Source organism: Periplaneta americana, chromosome 12, assembly GCF_040183065.1.
Source record: "Periplaneta americana isolate PAMFEO1 chromosome 12, P.americana_PAMFEO1_priV1, whole genome shotgun sequence".
NCBI classification, from domain to species: Eukaryota; Metazoa; Arthropoda; class Insecta; order Blattodea; family Blattidae; genus Periplaneta; species Periplaneta americana.
This window is the reverse complement of record NC_091128.1, coordinates 111,576,932-111,598,877: the sequence shown is the minus strand read 5'-3', so window position 1 is coordinate 111,598,877 and position 21,946 is coordinate 111,576,932. Positions and strand designations below refer to the sequence as shown.

At 35.5% G+C, this 21,946-nt stretch overlaps 1 protein-coding gene across 3 annotated transcripts; it reads left to right on the top strand.

The window, feature by feature from the left end:
* LOC138710829 (nucleoside diphosphate kinase homolog 5-like) lies at positions 1-20,162 on the top strand. 3 transcript variants are annotated; one of them, XM_069841973.1, is made up of 4 exons: positions 1-219; positions 3,609-3,781; positions 12,490-12,802; positions 19,942-20,162. In XM_069841973.1, exons 2-4 carry the CDS (start codon positions 3,638-3,640, stop codon positions 20,139-20,141), a joined length of 657 nt encoding a protein of 218 aa, XP_069698074.1. In that variant the 5' UTR covers positions 1-219; positions 3,609-3,637; the 3' UTR covers positions 20,142-20,162. The 3 variants fall into 3 exon arrangements, with proteins under 3 accessions (XP_069698074.1, XP_069698076.1, XP_069698075.1); XM_069841975.1 differs by lacking the exon at positions 3,609-3,781 and having other exon boundaries at positions 6-219; XM_069841974.1 differs by lacking the exon at positions 1-219 and having other exon boundaries at positions 2,630-3,781.
* The last annotated feature ends 1,784 nt before the right edge of the window (positions 20,163-21,946 follow it).

The window sequence follows — 21,946 nt, the reverse complement described above, 5'->3', positions numbered from 1 at the left end:
TTATTGCTATGGTAACCTTTTTGCTTGCCTACATTTGTCCATTGCATGTCCCCATTGACAAGCAAGGTGAAGCAAGGTTATATAAATTCAATATGCCTTACTTTCTTGTTGACCTGAGCTCAGAATGCGTATCATTCAGTAAGTGTCTTGTGTTCTTGTAGTGAAGAACAACTTCATAGCGTGCATGCACCTTGCATGAGAGAAGTGTCTTACAAACAGGTACAGCATGTCAGACTGACGAATGAAGAGTGCACACTTCAAACTCTTGTTTACCTTATATGCTAAGTAATTTAACATATATTTATAAATTAAATATTGACGTAAAAAGGCTTTCCTTTTCTGAAATTCTACACGTTTTAAATAACAATTACGTGCTTGGAAACTAAATTACATACATTTAACATAAATGTGTTACGTGATTTTATGGTTGCAGCATGACAAATATTTTAAAGAAACTAGAATAAAAAACATAAACAAGTATTTTTAACTTCTATTTACCGGAATTCACTGTTATTTAAATCATTTCTAGAGAAAATTAAACTTAAAAAAGTGTATAGAGGGTATTAATTTATAAAAATGATACTATATTAAAGTATCTGCATCTAATCAAGTACTGTATGTACAATAATTTACTTCCAATAACAGAATTTGCTTCCTTAGATTATAATATTTCCGATATATAATGACCCATATTCTACAGGATTTCCAGTGCACTTGACATTATAATATTCTTAGATTAAAACTAAAAGTAAGACTTAAACCTTAATGTAATTAATTTAAACATTTATTGTCAACACTAGTACCGGTATACAATAAGTCATGTGTCCGACGAGAGAGAATAATATAACACGAATTAGTTATAGTGAAAGCAAAGGGTGCTTAAACAGACTAATAAACACCAAATTATTTGAATAAGTGTATTTAATTTTATTTATGTAGTTCAATGATTCAGCATATTATTGATCATTAGGTACTGCATTATAACTGTTGTTTTGATTGCCATTATGTAGCATAACGAAAAGAATATTTTTTTTAACTCAAAAGATAATTTGACAGGCCTAGGCCTATTTTGAACGTAAAAGTTCTTGTATTAAATTAAAATCTATATGTACTGGAATTTTCTGCAATTAAGTTTACAATTGCAACACAAAATAATTAGCATATAACCACCACCATTACATTGTCATCATCATCATCATCATCATCATCATCATCATCATCATCATCATCAAAAATAATAATTTCTCACAAAGACAGGGCGACATCTGCCTGACAAACCAGGTGACCATTCAGATCCATATTATAATATAAGAATTTAATTTAACTAATTGACATAAAAACGGTACTAATTTGGAAACTAACATTAAACTATGAAAACTGCAAAATGGTACAATGTACGGTAATTGCTGAGTATATACTGAACTATTTCATAACATAACCGATACGGTACTGTACCTAACTTCAAAAATGTTTACGTTTAACAGATGAAATTTATAGCCTTGCAGTAGCATTAAACACATTTTGACATGCTGCACTTTTTTGTATTTTTTATAACATTAACAATTAACACAAGGAAGGATTTTAAAAATAAAGTGTTATTTAGAAAGATACCGGTAATGAAAGAAATTCAGAACATTAATGAAATTCTAAATATCTAATATGCATATGAAGAAAAACCTATGCCACTGTCAGCTGACTCCTTCACGGAATAGACAAGAGTTCTATCACAGGCAAATACTACGAAATATGCAATTGTTTTGAAATAATAGCAATCATGTTCTCCTGTAAACCAAATCAGAAATAAGTGTGAACAGATTCTAGCCCATGCTGATTCAGTATAAAATGTATAAAAGATATAAGACAGACAAACATATGATATGCCATTAACCATGTTTCAGTATCAGAAAAGAATTAAATTGGTTTTTGGAAGACTGCAAAACTTCATATTAGGATACCGGTACCGAGATGTAAAATGACCTTTATTCATAAAGTGAAAAAAGTTGTTGCACATGTTCGTAAATTTTTAACGTTAAAGTAAATTCGTGCCGAACTACTGTTAAATAAATAATTACGGCATATTATAATAGCTTACTCATTTTGAAATAGACAAGAAACTTCAGTTTAATTGGACATCACACTTTATTCACACTTTCAGAACACAATATGAATATATTTGTATTTGATTTTATAAACAATTTAATGTAAAAGAGAGGACTGTCTGATGACAGTAGACATTAGATCACAGACAAATCAACCTATTTTAGGCTTCTCTAGATAGTCATATCAGTTTTAAAGGAAGATTACATTTTTCACTTTTAATTCAATTAAATTCGTTACTTTTTTCTGATTCAGAATATATGTTTATCACTGCTGTATTTTAAAAAGTCCTTTAAATGGCATATTTTGAGTCAAATTAGACTACAAAGCACCAGTAATTTATCTTTAACGCTGTTTTTCTTAAAACGACATTTTGCAATCTTCACTGTACCCTTTCTCAGAAACTAAAGTTCAATTTCTTTAACACTCTGTATAGCGTGGAATACAACATAAGTTATTCTATCAGTACAAATAGTTAAGAAGGAAAACACAATGAAAAATACAAAAAAATGCAATGTAATAAAATAATAAAAACACAACAGAAAAAGCAAACAAAAAATTATTCAAATTTTGTATAGATGCTTATTATACTGTATTACGTTAAATAATGAGCAATCATACTGTGATATATTTTAAAACTCCTTCACATGGCATGTTAACATTTTGAAAATGTATTATTTTTCGACTGGAAATGTTGAACATTACAAATAACATTTTTATCATTGTAATGAAGATAGGAGATTCTCTGTTCCTCAAATTTTAACATGTGTGCAAAAATATTGAAACTTCTGACTATGTACGTTTTTGAGAGAAGGTACATTAAAAATCAAATGTTTTGAGTTAACTGAAAAAAAAAGTTGTTTAAAAATATTCATAAATATAGCTAGCCCATTCATCCAATAAAAATTAAATTAATAAGGGATATGCAAGACACGTATCTACAGATTTTTTGGAAGGTTTGGTCATGTGGGTTTAATCATTTCTAAGATTTAAAAAAATTGAACGATAACCTGTCAGTTTTGATCAATCGATCAAATCGAAATGATAGCCATCCAAATCTTGGATTTAAAATATCGGCATCCTAATCAATTCAAATAAACAAAAAAGAAAATGTAAATGAATGTTAAAAAAATACATAATGAAATTTTAAAAAAAGAATATTCTGCGACAAGATGTGGTAGCTACCAAAACGATAAAAATTTATTGAAAATAAATAATATACATAATTAAAATTTGAATATGCAATATCTGCCAACGTAAACACATTTAATATTAAATTCGAACACCAGTAAATTCTTAAAGACGTGTTTTATTAATGCAACACTAATAGCACTTATATTCATTACAACATAAACCTTTTATATTACAAAACTTTTTTTTCTTTTAAGTGAACAACATTATTGAAACAGAAGTACAAAATATCTCCAATCATTAATGTCCATCAATTACATTTACAAAAATACCACTGTTAAGAAGTTACACTTTAGCAGTACACCTGAATCTTCCAACAGGAAAGAATAGAACAAACCAACAAGAAACAATGGAAGCCGATGGCTTGGATGGAGAAATTATATATACAGATGCACCAGTACAGAGAACATTGGCAATAATCAAACCTGAAGCCTTGCCTTATGCTAATGAAATAGAGGAGAAGGTTACAGAAGATGACTATACCATTATTCAGGTATAGTTCTTGAAAGAAAACGATTTCCTAAATTGTAGGTGTGATTATGTATGTGTGTTTTTTGTTAAATTTGTAGTGCAAATATATGCACACACTGTATCATAAATGATAATACCAAGTAATGGACATAACACCGTAACCTAAGCTATAGCACAAGCAGCATAGTACTTTGTCTATTCTGATTCGCCATTGTATTCTAACAGATAAACTGTATTTCATATCATTAGCGTAAAAAGGCTGAAAACTAATAAAGAATTATGAACTGCAAACTTTCATTTACACACATATATAAAATGAATAATAAAACTAGGATAGTTTCTTCCACTTTTAGCTCTCAAATGTGAATTGTTACGGATTTAAATTCATTACATATTACTGAATAACTGAATAGTCCTTCAGCTCGATTAGAACAAAACCCAACCAATTGTAGATAATGTGAATAAGTTTTCGAATATAGAATGTAAGTCATAAGATAAGAGTTCAGTGGTGTAGACCTATCCTAATACCATTTTTAAAGCGGGCACTGTCATCAGTTTATCACTATTGCTATTGTTATCGTTTAAAGATGGCCTGTTCTTTCTTAGGAACGAAATTGCTAGTTTTTCTTCAGATTTCGCATTTCCACTACTCTTTATAGACAAATTCGTTCAAAGAGGAAATATCTAACTGTTCACTAAGGACATGTGTGCTGTTTTTTTTAATACTTCTCTTTATGAGTTATTGCACCCACTATTGATAGATATTGAGAGCGATAAGAATTCTTAGTAAGAAAATTTCATTGGTAACGTAATCATAAAATCCAGACGTTTGAGATGGGCAGGACATGTAGCACGTATGGGCGAATCCAGAAATGCATATAGAGTGTTCGTTGGGAGGCCTGAGGGAAAAAGAGCTTTGGGGAGGCCGAGATGTAGGTGGGAAGATAATATTAAAATGGATTTGAGGGAGATGGGATATGATGGTAGAGACTGGATTAATCTTGCTCAGGATAGGGACCAATGGTGGGCTTATGTGAGGGCGGCAATGAACCTCCGGGTTTCTTAAAAGCCAGTAAGTAAGTAACGTAATCAGTGTATTAACTTATTTTATTACTGGTTGTTGTGTATGGTTGTGAAACTTGGACTCTCACTTTAAGAGAGGAACAGAGGTTAAGGATGTTTGAGGATAAGGTGTTTAGGAAAATATTTGGGGCTAAGAGGGATGAAGTTACAGGAGAATGGAGAAAGTTACACAACACAGAACTGTACGCATTGTATTCTTCACCTGATATAATTAAGAACATTAAATCCAGACGTTTGAGATGGGCAGGGCATGTAGCACATGAGTGAATCTAGAAATGCATATAGAGTGTTATTTGGAATACGTGATGAGAAAAGATCTTTGGGGGAGGTGGGATATGATGGTAGGGACTGGATTAATCTTGCTCAGGATAGGGACCGATGGCAGGCTTATATGAGGGCGGCAATGAACTTCCAGGTTACTTAAAAGCCATTTGTAAGTATATGTAACTGCCCTCCAAAAAAACCATGACACCCAATTTTTTTTTCACAGAAACCCCATTTAAATGTGGAAGAATGAAATTTTCTTCTACTATATCATGGCAGAATCATAAAAGAATAATTTTCACACAGATTTTGGGCTTTAACGATGCTTACATAAATGTGACGTTACCAAAAATGGTGTTACCTCATTGTTTCTGAGCCCTAGCATGCTAGATCTTAAAAGTATTGTTGGGAGGGTATTGCTGCGTTATCGATGGTTAGGATTAATGTGAACATTTTCTGTGGAGATCTTGAAGAGTTTTAAGGGAGAAGTATACATAAGAATGCCTTCTAAGCCCTGAAGATTTTTTTTTGGTTCATTTAATTTATTTAACTAGCTACAATTCACCAACACTAGATTCGGCGAAACAAGTTCACACAAGGCCTTGCATCTCTTCTGCGATGCACCAAATGACACACCAAAAAATTTGAAGGTCTAGTCAAATCCACAAGGTCAGTACCACCATTGGAGATCAGTCGCATCATCATCAACCTTACTGACAAGCAACTGGATGAGGCCACTACTGGTACCTCGGTACTTGCCAAGGGTTTCCACTTTGCTCCCACTCCGAAGCAAATTCCAGTCGCAGATACTATTAGCAGCATTGAAGGTGCCATCCACCAGCTCCCACCACACAGAGTGGAAGAAATACGCCGAGAAGTTGCCAAGGTTCTCACCAAGGCCACTATTCCTAAACCCAACATTAGCCGAAAAGAGAACAGAGCTTTACAGACACTCAGGAAGAATGACAACATGGTGGTTCTGCCAGCAGATAAGGGGAACGCTATAGTCCTCCTTTCCTCGACGCAGTACCAAGAGAAGACAGATAAACTGCTGGACGATCCGGCCTATGAAAACCTCAAGAAAGATCTCACCAGCTCAGTAAAAAGACGCATTATCCAGCTAATCAAGAGATCCAGTCTCCGCGCTGAGGTTAAATGGTTAGTTTCACTGTTGGGCAGTTTACCACCCAGGTCTACCATATATCCACAAGCCTGAGGTACTGCTAAAGCCTACTGCAACCACTGGTGGGTGGGTGCATACATCATGTGTAGAACTCCACACAATTTGTACAGATTCTCGACAGCATCAAGGTGAGCTTCTAGTCAGCTTCGATGTAGTGTCCCTCTTCACCATACAACTGCTTTCCGATCAATTTTCACTGGATATCACTGAATTGTTCCATCACACTCTCACTTCCACATATTTTCTGCAGAACAACACATACTATGAATAGATAGACGGAGTCACTATGGGTTCTCCACTTTCACCAGCCATCGCCAACTACTACTGGGTGTTCAGTTCAAAGTGTGTCATGGCTCGCTGTATGCCGTCATGTGGCTAGTCGATGAGCCTAGAGAATTCAATCTTCCTACACTTCCACAGAGGTGTATTACTTATGTGCCAAAGAAGTTACCTAGCAAGTACGGCGTTCATTCTGAAGAGTACTTACCGATACGTACGGTAATGCCGGTAGTGGCAGGAATGTGAACTGTTTCGAAACATATACTGAGGTGAGTTTTTTCTTACTGTCGGGATATGGGGAGAGGGTGAAGACGATTACTTACGTATTTGTTGACATTAACTTGGATGGTCAACATGGACACGGAGCATTTGATTTGTGTTGTAGAATGTTGCCGTATGCAACCGATGACAACAAATACCCTGCGTACGACTTGGCCGCGCAAAACACAGTTCGAAAGAGGTTATGGTAGCACACAGACCACCATCTGTTGTTACGACGTTCAAGTTATACCGTACACGTTCTCAAGTTCAGATTGAACGCCTTGATTAATAGGCAACTTCTCTGACACAAAAGCTGAAACTGGCTTCAAATCGCTGACTCATCAACAGTGACGTCATGACACACTTTGAAATGAACACCCAGTATATGGAGCATCTGGAGCATGAACTACTACCTACAGCGCCATTGAAACCTACACACTTTTTTCAGATACGTAAACGATACATTCATCATCTGGCCTCACGGACAAGACACATTACCAGATTTTCTCAGGCACATAAAGTCTACGACGCCAGATCCAATTCACTATGGTAAACTCCCCTTTCTGGACATCCTTATCTCCAGAAATCACAATGGAGCTCTTGGCCATGCAGTATACCGTAAACTCACACACAACTTGTATCTAAATGTTAATAGTTTCCATCACAAATCTCAACAGATGGGCATACTAAACACACTGGCCCATAGAGCAGTCTCTATATCAGACCCGGAGCAATTGGACATCGAATTTCAACACCTGAAACTCACCCTCCAGCAGAATGGATATCCAGCCAAGGACACTGCGGTCGCTCTGAAAAGAGCAAGACACAAGAAGAAGAAGAAGCAGCCCACAGACTTACAAGAAATGGACAAGCCAGCCATAGCCTGTCTACCATTCACGGGGAAGTTGTCGGGAAAGATAAGCAGGCTGCTCTACAAGCATGGAATAAAAACAATCCATAAACCTCCGCCTAAAATTAGGAACAGAGTCAGATCAGTAAAAGACAATCTAGGCCTCAGAATACCAGGGATCTACCGCATTCCTTGTGAATGTGAGGCAGCTTATATTGGCCAGACTGGACGTACAATAACTACGCGTCTTTCTGAACACCAACAAAGCATCAGGTTAATGCACAGAAAAATCCGGATTGGCTGAACACTGTATTGAAAAAGGCCATAGGGCTAATTTCAATAATACCGAGGTCCTGGCGAAGTGTTTGGGATAGGAGAGTTAAGGAAACCCTGACCATAGTGGCGGAAAGCGGTAACTTGAATCGGGACTCTGGTCTCCAACTCAACGCTGCATGGACATAGGCTAAAAAATTTCTCAACACTCAGATGGCGGCCCGTCATCAATGGAAGACACATGGAAACACGTCCGTCAGGCATACCTAGAGACCCGTGGTCAATCAGCCGCACCGCACAATGCGAGGCAACATGTCGGCCATGTTCACGCCACAGTCCGCAATGCATGGAACACGGACAGCCAATCAGCGACCAGCTCCTCAGCTGACTACTCCCCCCGGCACTATAAATAATGAGCAAGAAATCCCCTTAATTGCCAGTTAACCCTGAAGACGAGGAAGATGAACATCCTCGAAGCGTCGGTGGATCACTAACTTACTACCTGGCTGAAAGCCTGAGAACATTTTGAATTAACTTTTGTTTTATTTGTATTTACTTGCAATCCTATCTCTTCTGCTTCATTTTTTAATTCCTGGAAGGTTTCTTTAGCTCTTACATGGGTTCGTGCCATTATGTTGATATTGTCTGCATACCCTACAATCTGGGCCATTTTGTGTTCCAACATTGTATTTCTATCAATGGATCACATATTCCAGCACGGTGTTAAACAGTGTTGATGAGAAAAACTGCCAGCTGTTTATTCGCACAAAGTTTCTACTTTGCGGACAATGTCTCTGCAAGCCCTATGAGACTTCAGCAGTTATTACAATCACGGATCGTAAAATATAAAAGTAAGATTATATCATTTAGTTAACTTAGGTAAAGACAAATCAACGGATCGTCATCGTATGTGTGAAGCAGCAATTGAGCGTGTGCGGATGTTTTTAATTCGTGAATTCTTAAACAACAGAGTGTGAAAACGATGGATTGATTATATCTGGAATGATCACGAACTGCTGTCATGGCCTCCACGCTCTCCCATCTTAGCCCCTTGTGACCTTTGTTTTGTGGGGGTATGTGAAGGACTTAGTGTTTGTGCCACTCTTTCCGACCATCTGCTTGAATTCCGGGTTTGCATGATTAACGCTTTTGCTGAAATTGGCAAAAAAGCTACATCGAGTTTGGGACGAACTTTATTACAATCGCTAGACGTGCATTTATATCGAGCACCTGTTAAAAAAAAGTATACACTTGGTTTTTCTGTGTAACTATACCGGAACAGTTTTATGACCATGTGTTTAAATAATATACCTACATTGATTCTTTGAAAGCGTTTCAATCATTTGTAAACACCCCGTATTTAAGACTAATACCACTTGACCAATGAAAAAAATATGCGGAAACGGGAGTTTATCTTATTGATGCACCAAGTAACGTTAAAATTAACTCAATGATTCATACCTAAGTACCTAAACAAACTTCGATTAGATTATGATTAACTCTGAACTACATTTTGTGCAATGTATTCGGAATTTAAAAATTACAAAACATTCAATTAGAAAATACGTGAAAAGTTGCAAAAATAAAGAGAATAGTATAATTTGAGATATTTTCAGATATCAAAGTGGACCTCTAGAAAAGTATAATACCCTTAAAAAGAGTAGGAAGGCAATGAGAACCTGCATTTGTGGAATACACAGGTTGTGATGTACGGTAGCTCACCAGTATTTCGAATTAATCACCTGCTGCAAAGAAATAAGTACTAATTGTTGGACTATGTATAATGACTTGTACTAGAAATAAAACCAAAACTGTAAAACACAGAGGCTACACCACACCGTGTTATACACAAGGCATCTTTGTGAGGAGTACATCACTGGTATTATTTTATTCTATCCGAAACATGCACAGTTTCGTTTTGTTATTCATATCACTTTCACAACACAGCACATTTACATCAGTCTTGCACTGTTGGAGCAACCACTATTCTAAAATTTTATGTGTTGATTATTAAATGTCTGAATTATAATCATTATGTATCAAAGTAGGTTTATCACACTAAGCTTGAGGGTATGTATTCTCCTAGTCGGTTTAACTTTTGACGTCTTTACAAAGAAAACACACAATTTAAAATTCACATGCTTTCATTTTTAATTAGTTTGTACATCTGACACTTCACTTCGATTTCGTTGAGATTAGAGCTGCATCTACAACTTTATTATAATTGATTTCTCATAACGTCTTCAGTTTTTTACTGTCTGTGAGATTTAAGACACCAGTGTGTGTGTGTGTGTGTGTGTGTGTGTGTGTGTGTGTGTGTGTGTGTGTGTGTGTGTGTGTGGGGGGGGGAGGGTGTGTGTGTGTGTGTGTGTGTGTGCGCGTGCGTGTGTGTGTGTTAGACTGCGTGCTCAGCTTCTACAGTGCGTTTTCATGTTATCTGCATCTGCTAATGCTGCAAATGTACAGGTACACTCTGCCAATACAAGGTAAACAGTTGGAATGCAATACTACTGTCATTGGTAACATAAAGAAGATGTAAGAGTAATGGAACGGAGAAAAATTCTCTCCGGCGCCGGGATTTGAACCCAGGTTTTCAGCTCTACGTGCTGATGCTTTATCCATTAAGCCACACCGGATACCACCCCGGCGTCGGACAGAATCGTCTCAGATTAAGCTCCAACTCTTGGGTTCCCTCTAGTGGCCGCCCTCTGCACTACGTCATAGATGCCTATGAACGTAGGACCGAAGTCCACACATGAGCTGAGGTGCACTCGTTATGAGTGACTAGTTGGCCGGGATCTGATGGAATAAGCGCCGTCTTAAATCACGAAGTGATTTACGCATATCATATATATTTCGGTACATTAAAATAATATATAAGATAAAGAAGATAAAACAGCTATCACCTTTGCAGATAAATACAAATCTACATAGTGATAGTCTATTTTACTAACTACTCACCAGAACTGAAGATGAAACTGTCTTTGACTTCCATATATTTTTGACACCTCTTTATGAAATTCTCCGTCATAAGCCTAAGTTCCTCCCGTATAAATTAATTAATTTCGCTGGGAATGTTTTCCCTTTGTTCATCTAGGGTACGGGGGTTTTGTTCTGCACAATTTACCCTTTTATACTGTCCCAGAGATATAAGATAAAACTCGCACAGTGTGAAATCAGAATATCAAAGGAGTACACATTAATTCAGTCCCCGAAAACATCCATTATGTCGTCTAAATTTTCCAGCTGAAAGAATACATACCAATATGGTAAAAGACAAAACATAGAGTTTCTATTCTTGCATCGCGTATATCATTCTCTCACGCCCACTAACTGATAGTGATAACATGAAGCGTGACAGAGAGGTAGCCCATTTTACACTTTAAGGTTATCTTGAAATACACTAAAGCAGTAGGGATGGAACAATGCTATATTACACTATCTAGAGTAAATTGCGTTTTACAGGAGCAGATCCGTATTCTTCATGAGACTTAAGTCAAATGACTTATCCCCCCACTCCAGTCTGACCAGTATGAGCACTTGATTGCTGCACACTTTAAAACGCCTGTTGCCATGCTAAACAGGGTGTTTCCGAGGTGGTGTTACAAACTTTCAGGGATTATGGCGAAGGGCACATGTATCAATTTGAGATAAGGAACTCTGGTCCGGAAATGACCGAGTCGAAAGTTATAAGTAAAAATAGTTGTGTGGAAATGGAATTGTAATTTGGCACCACGTGCCCTCCTTCCCTTAACTTTTGGAACAGTCGTGGAAAAATGGTATGGGCCGGATGTCTCCTACGTGGGTACTTAGCCCGATACAATCTGTGAGCTTGTCTACTGTTTCCATTGGCTCATCCATATTCGAAAATCAGGCCTGCTTATTCCGCTCTCGTGTACTCCATTTCACTAGAACTGATCAACTGGACACTGCAACTTGTACACATACACTGCTGTCTACAGACGTGCATATCAGGACCGACCATGTCCGTTACACATTACGCTATCTTCATTGCTTTAGTGCAGTTTCCTGTCCCCGTCCCTCAGACAGTGCATTGAATGGAATACTGTAAGTAGACAACGTAAACAACGTCAGACGAATACAGTATGTGTAAGATGTACAGATAAATACACATAAGTAAGGTGTACAGAGGAATAAAATTATTTCATTTCTACAGAACTATTTTTGCTTGTAAATTTCGACTCGGTCATTTCCAGATCAGGGTTCCTTATCTCAAATTGATACATGTGCCCTTCGCCATCATCCCTGAAAATTTGTAACACCACCTCGGAAACACCCTGTATACTACCCTTGTGAGCAATTCCGAAATGTTGGAATTTATTATGTAAAACCCAAAACTTTCCCAATCTCAAAAACGTTCTGTACCCATTCATTACAACACTGGATAAAAACATCCTGGTTTCAGGAAAATAATATGGTAAGACTGTGCAAAACGTAATTTATCTTCAATCTCAGTTTATTATAAAAGTTGTTTGATATGATAATACATCATTTGTTGCATGTTTCGCTGTTCTAGAAGAGAATAGTGACCCTGACAGGCGAGCAGGTGACGCAATTCTACAGCGAAAAGTATGGGAGTCCTGAATTCCCACTACTTGTGGCACATATGTCAAGTGGACCAATCATTGTGTTATGTCTGTCAAAGAAAAATGCTATTGATGACTGGAAGAAGTTGATTGGTCCCCCGAAAGTTTCTGATGCCCGTGACCTGTTCCCTGACTGCCTCAGGGCAAAGTATGGAGACGATAGAGACGACGCGTTCAATGGGCTTCATGGAAGTGACAATGAAGAGTCAGCTGAAAGAGAAATACGTTTTTTTTTCCCAGAAAGTAAGTCTTTAAAAAGTAGCCTGTTGTCCAGTCTGAGTTTACAAAAAGTTTTTACACATTTTTAATTTTCTGAAAATTTGTGGGTGTTTTAAAAAAGTGCACTAAAATAAAAAAATATATTAATTCTACTCTGTGCCCTATTCAAAACTCATGAGAAATAATTTATTCGTAAGAAAATTATGCCAAATTCGAGTATTTTACATAAATTTCATAAGATGATCCAACGCTAATACCCAATTCAGCTTTGTATTCAGTATATTCAAAGTTTAAAACTAATAATTTTTGTGGCTTTCTTGGTAGGGCTAGAATCTTTAACTATACCCCAATTTCACACAAAAACAATAATAATAATAATATCACCATCTATTCATGAACATGTCAACAATTGAAGCGTTGGCTGGAACAACGCTGTAAGTTACAAAATTTTCATTCGGCGTATTTCCGTGTAATAATGTTGTATGTCATGTTACCTTGCTATACTCTTTGGCTTGCAACTGTCCATCAATGCAGTACGTGAAATTTGTCCACACAAAAGTTTGCTACCCTATAAGAACAACGTTGTACGTGTACACATTTTTGCAGCTCCTGTAAATTTTACCAAATGTAATTTATAACGTTGTTCCAGCCAACGCTTCAGTTATAGACAGAATTGGTCCCTGCATGTCAGAGAATGGATCATTCCAGATTGCCTTGACAGATCCTCCACTATACATGTCGAGGGAAAAGATCCATCAGTTGACCCATGAAAAGACGGAATGAAACCATAACAGGCCAATAAGAGCCTATTACTTGAGATGATGATGATAAAATAATACCAGTAATATCTTTCCCATCTTCTTTGGTTTCTACTCTTGGTTTTTTCTATTTCTTTTACTCTTCAACACTGTCATCATCCCAAATGAATATGTAAGAACACTTCAATCTCTACAAACATCAGTATGTTCGAGATGTCTAACTTCTATCCATTTCTTAAGAGGAAAAATAGATAGCACATGTCATTACTAGAAGGCGGAAGTTTATGAATTTAAAAAGTCACAAAATACGCATATATTTATGCACTTAAATTGCTGAAATATGCACTAAAAATTACTGCTTAGCCGAAGTGTTCCTTCAGTGGCTTTTTTATTCTAGTCACCAAATATAAAATATTTTTAAAATACCGGTATAAATAATGTAGTAATGGCAATATCTCAAATAATGAAATACAATAGTAGATAATATAACTTGCAAGTAAGACATGCGAAAATACGAAAGTTAATAAAATAATCAACAACACTTTCAAAAACCGATACCGGAACACTAAGCCACGTAAAGTTATCTTTGTCGAATAGTTGTTAATACCTCACTTTAATATGTTTCAATTAAAGGTGAAATAGAGATCCTGCTTTTATCCAAGCATACCCTAATAAAATTATAAATCCTGCCACTGTTGTTAACAGCACTCAAAATTTAAGTTTAAATACTTCAGCTTTCACACAATACTCCGTTGTTATAAAGTGTTACCAATAATGGGGGAAGAAACAACTGTTGCTAATAAGTATTTGCAAAAAGTAAAAATTGGTGAAACGACAAAAATGCTCAATATGTGCTCTTAAATATACAAAATAGAATAAAATATACATTCTATGGCAAAAAAAAAAAAAATAAAAAGAACATGTCATATGAATCTGACTTTATTTCGACCTATAAGAAAGATCAGTAAAGATATACCAGTTTCAAATTTATAGATATTTGCGCATTCAATAAAAATACGCATTTCCATTAACTTTTTCGGATTAGAACACTTTTATTAAAAATGTGATTTAAAAGTTGATATTCATGGTACCGTAATTATTTATGATAAATTTGAAAAAGTGTACTAAAAACATTTTAATTTAATTTCATAGAGTTTATACCAGATAAAAATAGTTCTAACATATTATGGAAGTTATGCTAATATACTACATTCAAAGAGTGGTAATATTCAGAAAATGATTTGATTTATGTTATACTGGTATTTGATTACAGTTGAGAAAAAAATATCAAATTCCCGCGTAGAATTTATGGCATCGCTTAGGTAACAAAAGGGGTAACTACCTATTCCTGGAATTGACTGAATTTGCGACCTTGAAAACTGCTCTCTACATTATTAGATCAATACGGAACATGAGTCACAAATCCAAGAAGTGGCTACTGTCAAATGCGATATTGATTACAGTCACTTCATAAATAACGTATATTAACCGAACAGAGCATTTACTCATACAAAGGAGTACGTCCATCAATGCCTTCATGATGTATTGAGAACGGTTATATTCCAGTTGTTTACAAAAGAGTCGTCTTTGCAACAGTCAATCATACAATATATTTACGATCCTTCATTTTATTACATGTTTGTAAAGAGACAAAAACAGAGAAGAAAACGGTAGCTGTACTAGTATTAATGTCATTTCTTACGAAAAGAGGTATAAGAAAACATTTATTTTTTATAGCATAAAAAACGTTTGTGTGATTCAAATAGCTATTATACTACGTATACGGGTAACTTATAAACACTGGATTACCACATTCAAACCTGATGAAATAAAGATGTAATAGCCAACAATGTCGCGTATGTGAGTCTGTCCTGGTTGAGTGTTAAGAGAAGGCTGTATGGCGTTAACTCTGCCAGGTTAAATAATTATAATAATAATAATAAAAGAAATCATGGTTTGATGAAGATTGTTCCATTGTAGTAGATAGAAGGAAACAGGCAAAATTGAAATTCTTAAAGGATCCAATTGTGGAGAATAGAGATAATAATTATTTCAATGAAAGACGGGAAGCAAGTCGTACACTTAGGAATAAAATGAGAGATTACTTGAAGGAAAAACTGAATGAGGTAGGAATAAAAACATTCGGGATTTATATAAGGGTATAAAGGAATTTAAAAACGGATATCAGGCAAGGGTAAACGTGATCAAGGATGAGAATGGTGACTTACTTGCAGACTCTCATTCAATCCTGAACAGATGGAAAAACTATTTTGGGCAACTACTAAATATACATAGGCCAAATAGAAATGATCAGGACGAAACTCAAATACAAACTGCTGAGCCATTCATACCGGAACCCACACTTTCTGAAGTCGAAATTGCGATAGAAAATCTGAAAAAGTACAAGTCTCCAGGTATTGATCAAGTTCCAGCAGAATTAATACAAGAGGGTGGAAGGGCATTATCTAGCGAAATTTGTAAACTTGTACTTGCAATTTGGGAAAAGGAAATTGTACCAGAACAATGGAAGGAGTCCATAATCCTACCTATTTTTAAGAAGGGGGACAAGACTAACTGTAGCAACTTTCGAGGAATATCACTTTTGTTGACGTTGTACAAAATTTTGTCGAATATCCTTTTGAGAAGATTAACTCCATATGTAGATGAAATTATTGGGGATCATCAGTGTGGTTTTAGGATTAATAGATCGACTATTGATCAGATTTTTTGTATTCGACAGATATTGGAAAAAAATGGGAGTATAAGGGTACAGTACATCAGTTATTCATAGATTTCAAAAAGGCGTATGACTCGGTTAAGAGAGAAGTTTTATATAATATTATTATTGAATTTGGTATTCCCAAGAAATTAGTTCGATTAATTAAAATGTGTCTCAATGAAACTTACAGCAGAGTCCGTATAGGCCAGTTTCTATCTGATGCTATTCCAATTCACTGTGGGCTAAAGCAGGGAGATGCACTATCACCTTTACTTTTTAACTTCGCTCTAGAATATGCCATTAGGAAAGTTCAGGATAATAGACAGGGTTTGGAGTTGAATGGGTTACATCAGCTTCTTGTCTATGCGGATGACGTGAATATGCTAGGAGAAAATCCACAAACGATTAGGGAAAACGCGGAAATTCTAGTTGAAGCAAGTAAAGCGATAGGGTTGGAAGTAAATCCCGAAAAGACTAAGTATATGATTATGTCTCGTGACCAGAATATTGTACGAAATGAAACTATAAAAATTGGAGATTTATCTTTCGAAGAGGTGGAAAAATTCAAATATCTTGGAACAACAGTAACAAATATAAATGACACTCGGGAGGAAATTAAACGCAGAATAAATATGGGAAATGCGTGTTATTATTCGGTTGAGAAGCTTTTGTCATCTAGTCTTCTGTCAAAAAATCTGAAAGTTAGAATTTATAAAACAGTTATATTACCGGTTGTTCTGTATGGTTGTGAAACTTGGACTCTCACTTTGAGAGAGGAACAGAGATTAAGGGTGTTTGAGAGTAAGGTTCTTAGGAACATATTTGGGGCTAAGAGGGATGAAGTTACAGGAGAATGGAGAAAGTTACACAACGCAGAGCTGCACACATTGTATTCTTCACCGGACATAATTAGGAACATAAAATCCAGACGTTTGAGATGTGCAGGACATGCAGCACGTATGGGCGAATCCAGAAATGCATATAGAGTGTTAGCTGGGAGGCCAGAGGGAAAAAGACCTTTGGGGAGGCCGAGACGTAGGTGGAAAGATAATATTAAAATGGATTTGAGGGAGGTGGGATATGATGGTAGAGACTGGATTAATCTTGCTCAGGATAGGGACCAATGGCGGGCTTATGTGAGGGTGGCAATGAACCTCCGGGTTCCTTAAAAGCCAGTAAGTAAATAATAATAATAATAATAATAATAATAATAATAATAATAACAACAACACAGTAATTCTTGTATCTGCAAGGAATATGTTCTGAAACCTTCTGCAGATATACGAAACTGCAAGTAGCAAACCCTATAAATAAGTTTTCTTTCATTTACTTACATATCTATGATAAAGTTTAATTAAATTACAAGCAATAAGTCATTAGGAGAAGCAAATAATGATGATGATAATAATAATAATAATAATAATAATAATAATAATAATAATAATAATTACATTGTATATTACTTCACTTGTGGATATGCTCACTGGCTGTAAAGATTTTCTACAAAACACTTCAGATCAAGATGCTATACACTAAATTACGTAAAAATGTCACCGAGGTTAATCGCAGATAACCAAACTGCAGATATACATTCCGCAGATAATGAAGGGGAGATTACTATAACTATAATAATAATAATAATAATAATAATAATAATAATGGTGGTGGTGATGTTGATGATGATGTTAATGATCAGATGTCTGGTTTTATCATGCTCATTCCATGTAATGTATAGACTAGCCATCAGCTATCTGGTTTTGTCACTGCTCATTTCATATTTATAACCAGGGGAAGGAAGTTCATGCCCTGAAAACGTGAAGAATATGTATGCATTTATGCAGTAAAAATAGATAAATATGCTACAAAATATGCATTATCAATCTGAGATTATTTTAACAGAATAATAAAGTTTAAGTAACTTACGTTTAGTCTAAGGATTTTGAAGTGCTTGCCTCATTGCTGAATGCTCCATTTATGCTGTTACAGTACACAACTAAGCAGTGACGTAGATTTTCTGTTGTCATTCTTCGCCTGTTGTCTCTCAGCATAGCTTTGTAGCGCAAAAATCTTCGTTCTATGTCACAAGAAGTAAGAGGGGCTTGCACAAAAGCTGTGAGCTGTTCTATAGAAAATTTCTGTTGGTTTTTGGGGTGTTTTTCCTTCGAGAATATCTTGAATTTCTTGAAGTTAATAGTAGCCAGGGTTTTTGGAAACAATATTTGCTGTTTTCTCGTTCACTTTATCTCCTACATTTCCTGGAACTGGATATTGTTCTATCGAAATCTGCTAAAGACTGCAGTAAAGGAATACCAATTGCTAACTTCAGAGGCTCCCTATGAGGGCGTCATCGTTATGTTAAAAATTCATAAACATAAATTAGTCGTGTTTACGAGGTTACACACTTTTAAAAATGAGGGAAAGACAAATAAACATACATAATATGCAGTTTCCCTGTATAAATGTTAAAATACGCTGCTCTCATAAATAAAGGCAAAATATGCACTTTTATGCACAATAAAAGTAATATCATTGTATTCAGAAATTTGTGGTTCATGTAGATAATCTTTCAGCATATTCACACAACGATAGAGAACAAATACGCAAATGCATGAACTTCCTTTCCTTATTTATAACATATAGACTAGCTGTCAGCTATCTAGTTTTGTCACTGCTCATTTTATATAAAATATAGACTAGCCGTCAGCTATCTGGTTTTGTTACTGGTCATTTCATGTAACATACAGACTATTCTATTAAATTAATAAAGTAATGGCTAATACATTAAATTAATGAATAATAAAGGAATATATGAAATGAATAAATAATAAATAAATAAATAAATAAATAAATAAATAAATAAATAAATAAAACGTGACATTAAGCCTACTTACCAGAATTAAATGTATTAAAATTACTCACAGCAGCTATTCTCTGCTCCTGAAGATTTTTTGGGACTAAATTTGAAGCACAAACAAATGTAATTAACCCTTTCGTCCGTAAGGTTAATTACAACAGTCCTTATTTTACTGCACACAAATCCTGCAAATCTCCACTTATGAATGAAGAAGTTGTAATCATACGATTGTGAAGAAACTCATGTTTCTGGATTCTCTACGTCTAAAATATCACTTCAGCTTCTTCTAATCTTTCTTTCTCACTAAATGTTCCGTAACAAAAATTTTCTAAGTCATTTCACTTTCTTTATTTACTGAATACTAACATTCATCCACAAATAAAATCACAATGAACACAACACAGGTCCAATACATCCTCACTATCCTGAAATAGGTTCTACATTGCTGGTGGGCAATACACCTTCCCACAACATTCGTGATCTTGTGTGCATGGCTGTGAACTCCACAGATCATTTTATCTCACGGTATTAAGGTCAATCATAATTTTAAATGTTCATGTTGTCAGCATTTATCTGTTTTCATAAGAATTCACACTTCAATCTTATCATATTTTAATGCACTGTTTATTTTGATACAGTAATGTACTCATATAATATTTTAATATGTGGATAACGTCTTATTTAAGTTTGTAACTGTGTTTATTACAGCAGCACTTAATAAATCCCTACACCAAACTCATTTACCAGTTTATCATTTGTTTTTGATAATTCTATTACAGTATTTTATTTGTTAAGTGGAGTGTCTAAGAAATGATTATGTATTTCATTGCAGTGATACTAGAGCCTATTGTGACGGGTGAAGCTGTGACAGATTACTTAGCAGAAAGTGTGAACCCCGTTCTACTAGAAGGACTAGCTCAGCTTTGTAAAGTGAAGCCAGTTGATCCTGTTGTCTGGTTGGCTGATTGGTTACTGATGAACAATCCCAATAAACCACAGACAGATGAAAATATTGCTAGAACTCCGACATAAATTTGCATTTATTTTTTGATAGTTTAATATGAAAAGAGAAATATTTTTGTAGTGCACTGCACTTCGTTCTGTAAGTAAATTGTAAATGTTTAAAAAATTCTATGTAGCAAATATAGTTTTAAATAATACATGTATACATTATCTTCATTTTCTACGATATGATACAGTACTAAATACAGTATTCTCTATCTATTGTCAGAAGTTGAACTCCACTCAGAAAAATGAATGGTATAAAAATCTATAACATTTGTAAGTTTTACCTAATGTCAATTCCAAATTTATTACTGTCATAATTGCCATACTGAATGTTATGTCAGATTTACTAAGAAATTTCTTCATTTGCTTGATCTAGGTAACAAATCAAACAGTTACTGTTTTTGCTACCGGTATCAAGATGGTGAATCTTTAACAATGATAAAAATTTCTTTGTACAGTCTCTTTGGATAGAAAGAAAGAAAATCAGTCATCACATTTCGTGTCACATCTATAGCTCGAGCACTAGTGAGCTGGTCTTCTATCCAGGTGGCCCAGATTCAATTCCCAGTCAGATCGTGATGAAATCTGTGCTGGACAAAACAGACTTTGGAGAGAGTTTTTCTTTTGGTATTCCAGTTTTCCTTCATGATTATTTTCACCAATAAACTCCATCTTCCCCTCATTTCATTATCATCTGCAATAATTAAAAATAGGCTGCGGGCTCCAGGCCCTGAGTTTATTAGGCTACTCATCTGGCTCTGACAAGGCTGAAGCAACATGGCCCATCTGTCAGCATCAGATTCACGAATGCCATCCAGGCCACCTGTCAGATTAGAACAATCATCGCATAGTGAGCCAAAGCAAGCTCAACTGCAAGGATCCATTCTGGGTCCAGCCCTCCAAAAGCAAAGTCAAGCTAAGGTCTTGTTTAATTACATGCTGCACATAACAGAATCTTGAAGGACAACAAATTTTATGAGGGAGATAATACGTTTTTGAAGAGAACCTGAAATTATAAAGAAATGGAATGAAAAATGTCACTAGACACATACTGGTAAATACTGAAACAGACTAATAATGTTATCCTTGACATTCATACAAAGCAAGACATAAAAGAACCCTGTCTCTGAATACAAGGAAGGGCTCCCAATAAAAATCAAGAATTTTTCATACTCACAGGTTAACAGAATCCAATAAGGTCTTACAATTAGCTGACAACACCTGAAAGTGCTGCCATGGCACTTCAGTGACTAGAATGCGGACTCAAATTCCTGTGGACCTGAGTTCGAGCCCCAACATAATCTCTATGTATGACTTATGTTGAGCAAGTCCATGGACACGTAACACAGGTGTTTTCTCTGGGAGCTCCGGTTCCCCTGTGGCATTCCAACAAATCTCCATCATTGTCTTGTCTCATTTCATTGTGTGAGCAGCATAGACCAGCCTCCTATGGCGCACCCTGTTCAATGACAGTCTGTAAATTGGTCTACACAACTGGCTTCATGTGGATGAATGACGAACAGTGAAGTACTCACCATTAGTAAAAAAGATAAATAAATAAAATAATAATAAAAAAAACCTAAAAGCTGTCAAGAAGAACAAATATATAATTAATATTTTATCACGATTTCATGATGTATGAATCATTCTTGTACCATAAGAGAAAACCAATCTATAGATATAATTATCCTACTATAACACTATATCATTACCGTCTCCTTCAATATAAGAGATATCATACCCAATAAATATGAGTAATTCAACCACAGTCTTCCTAGATTTCCAATACAAATGCTGTGACCACCAATATCAGAGAAACCTAAAATATA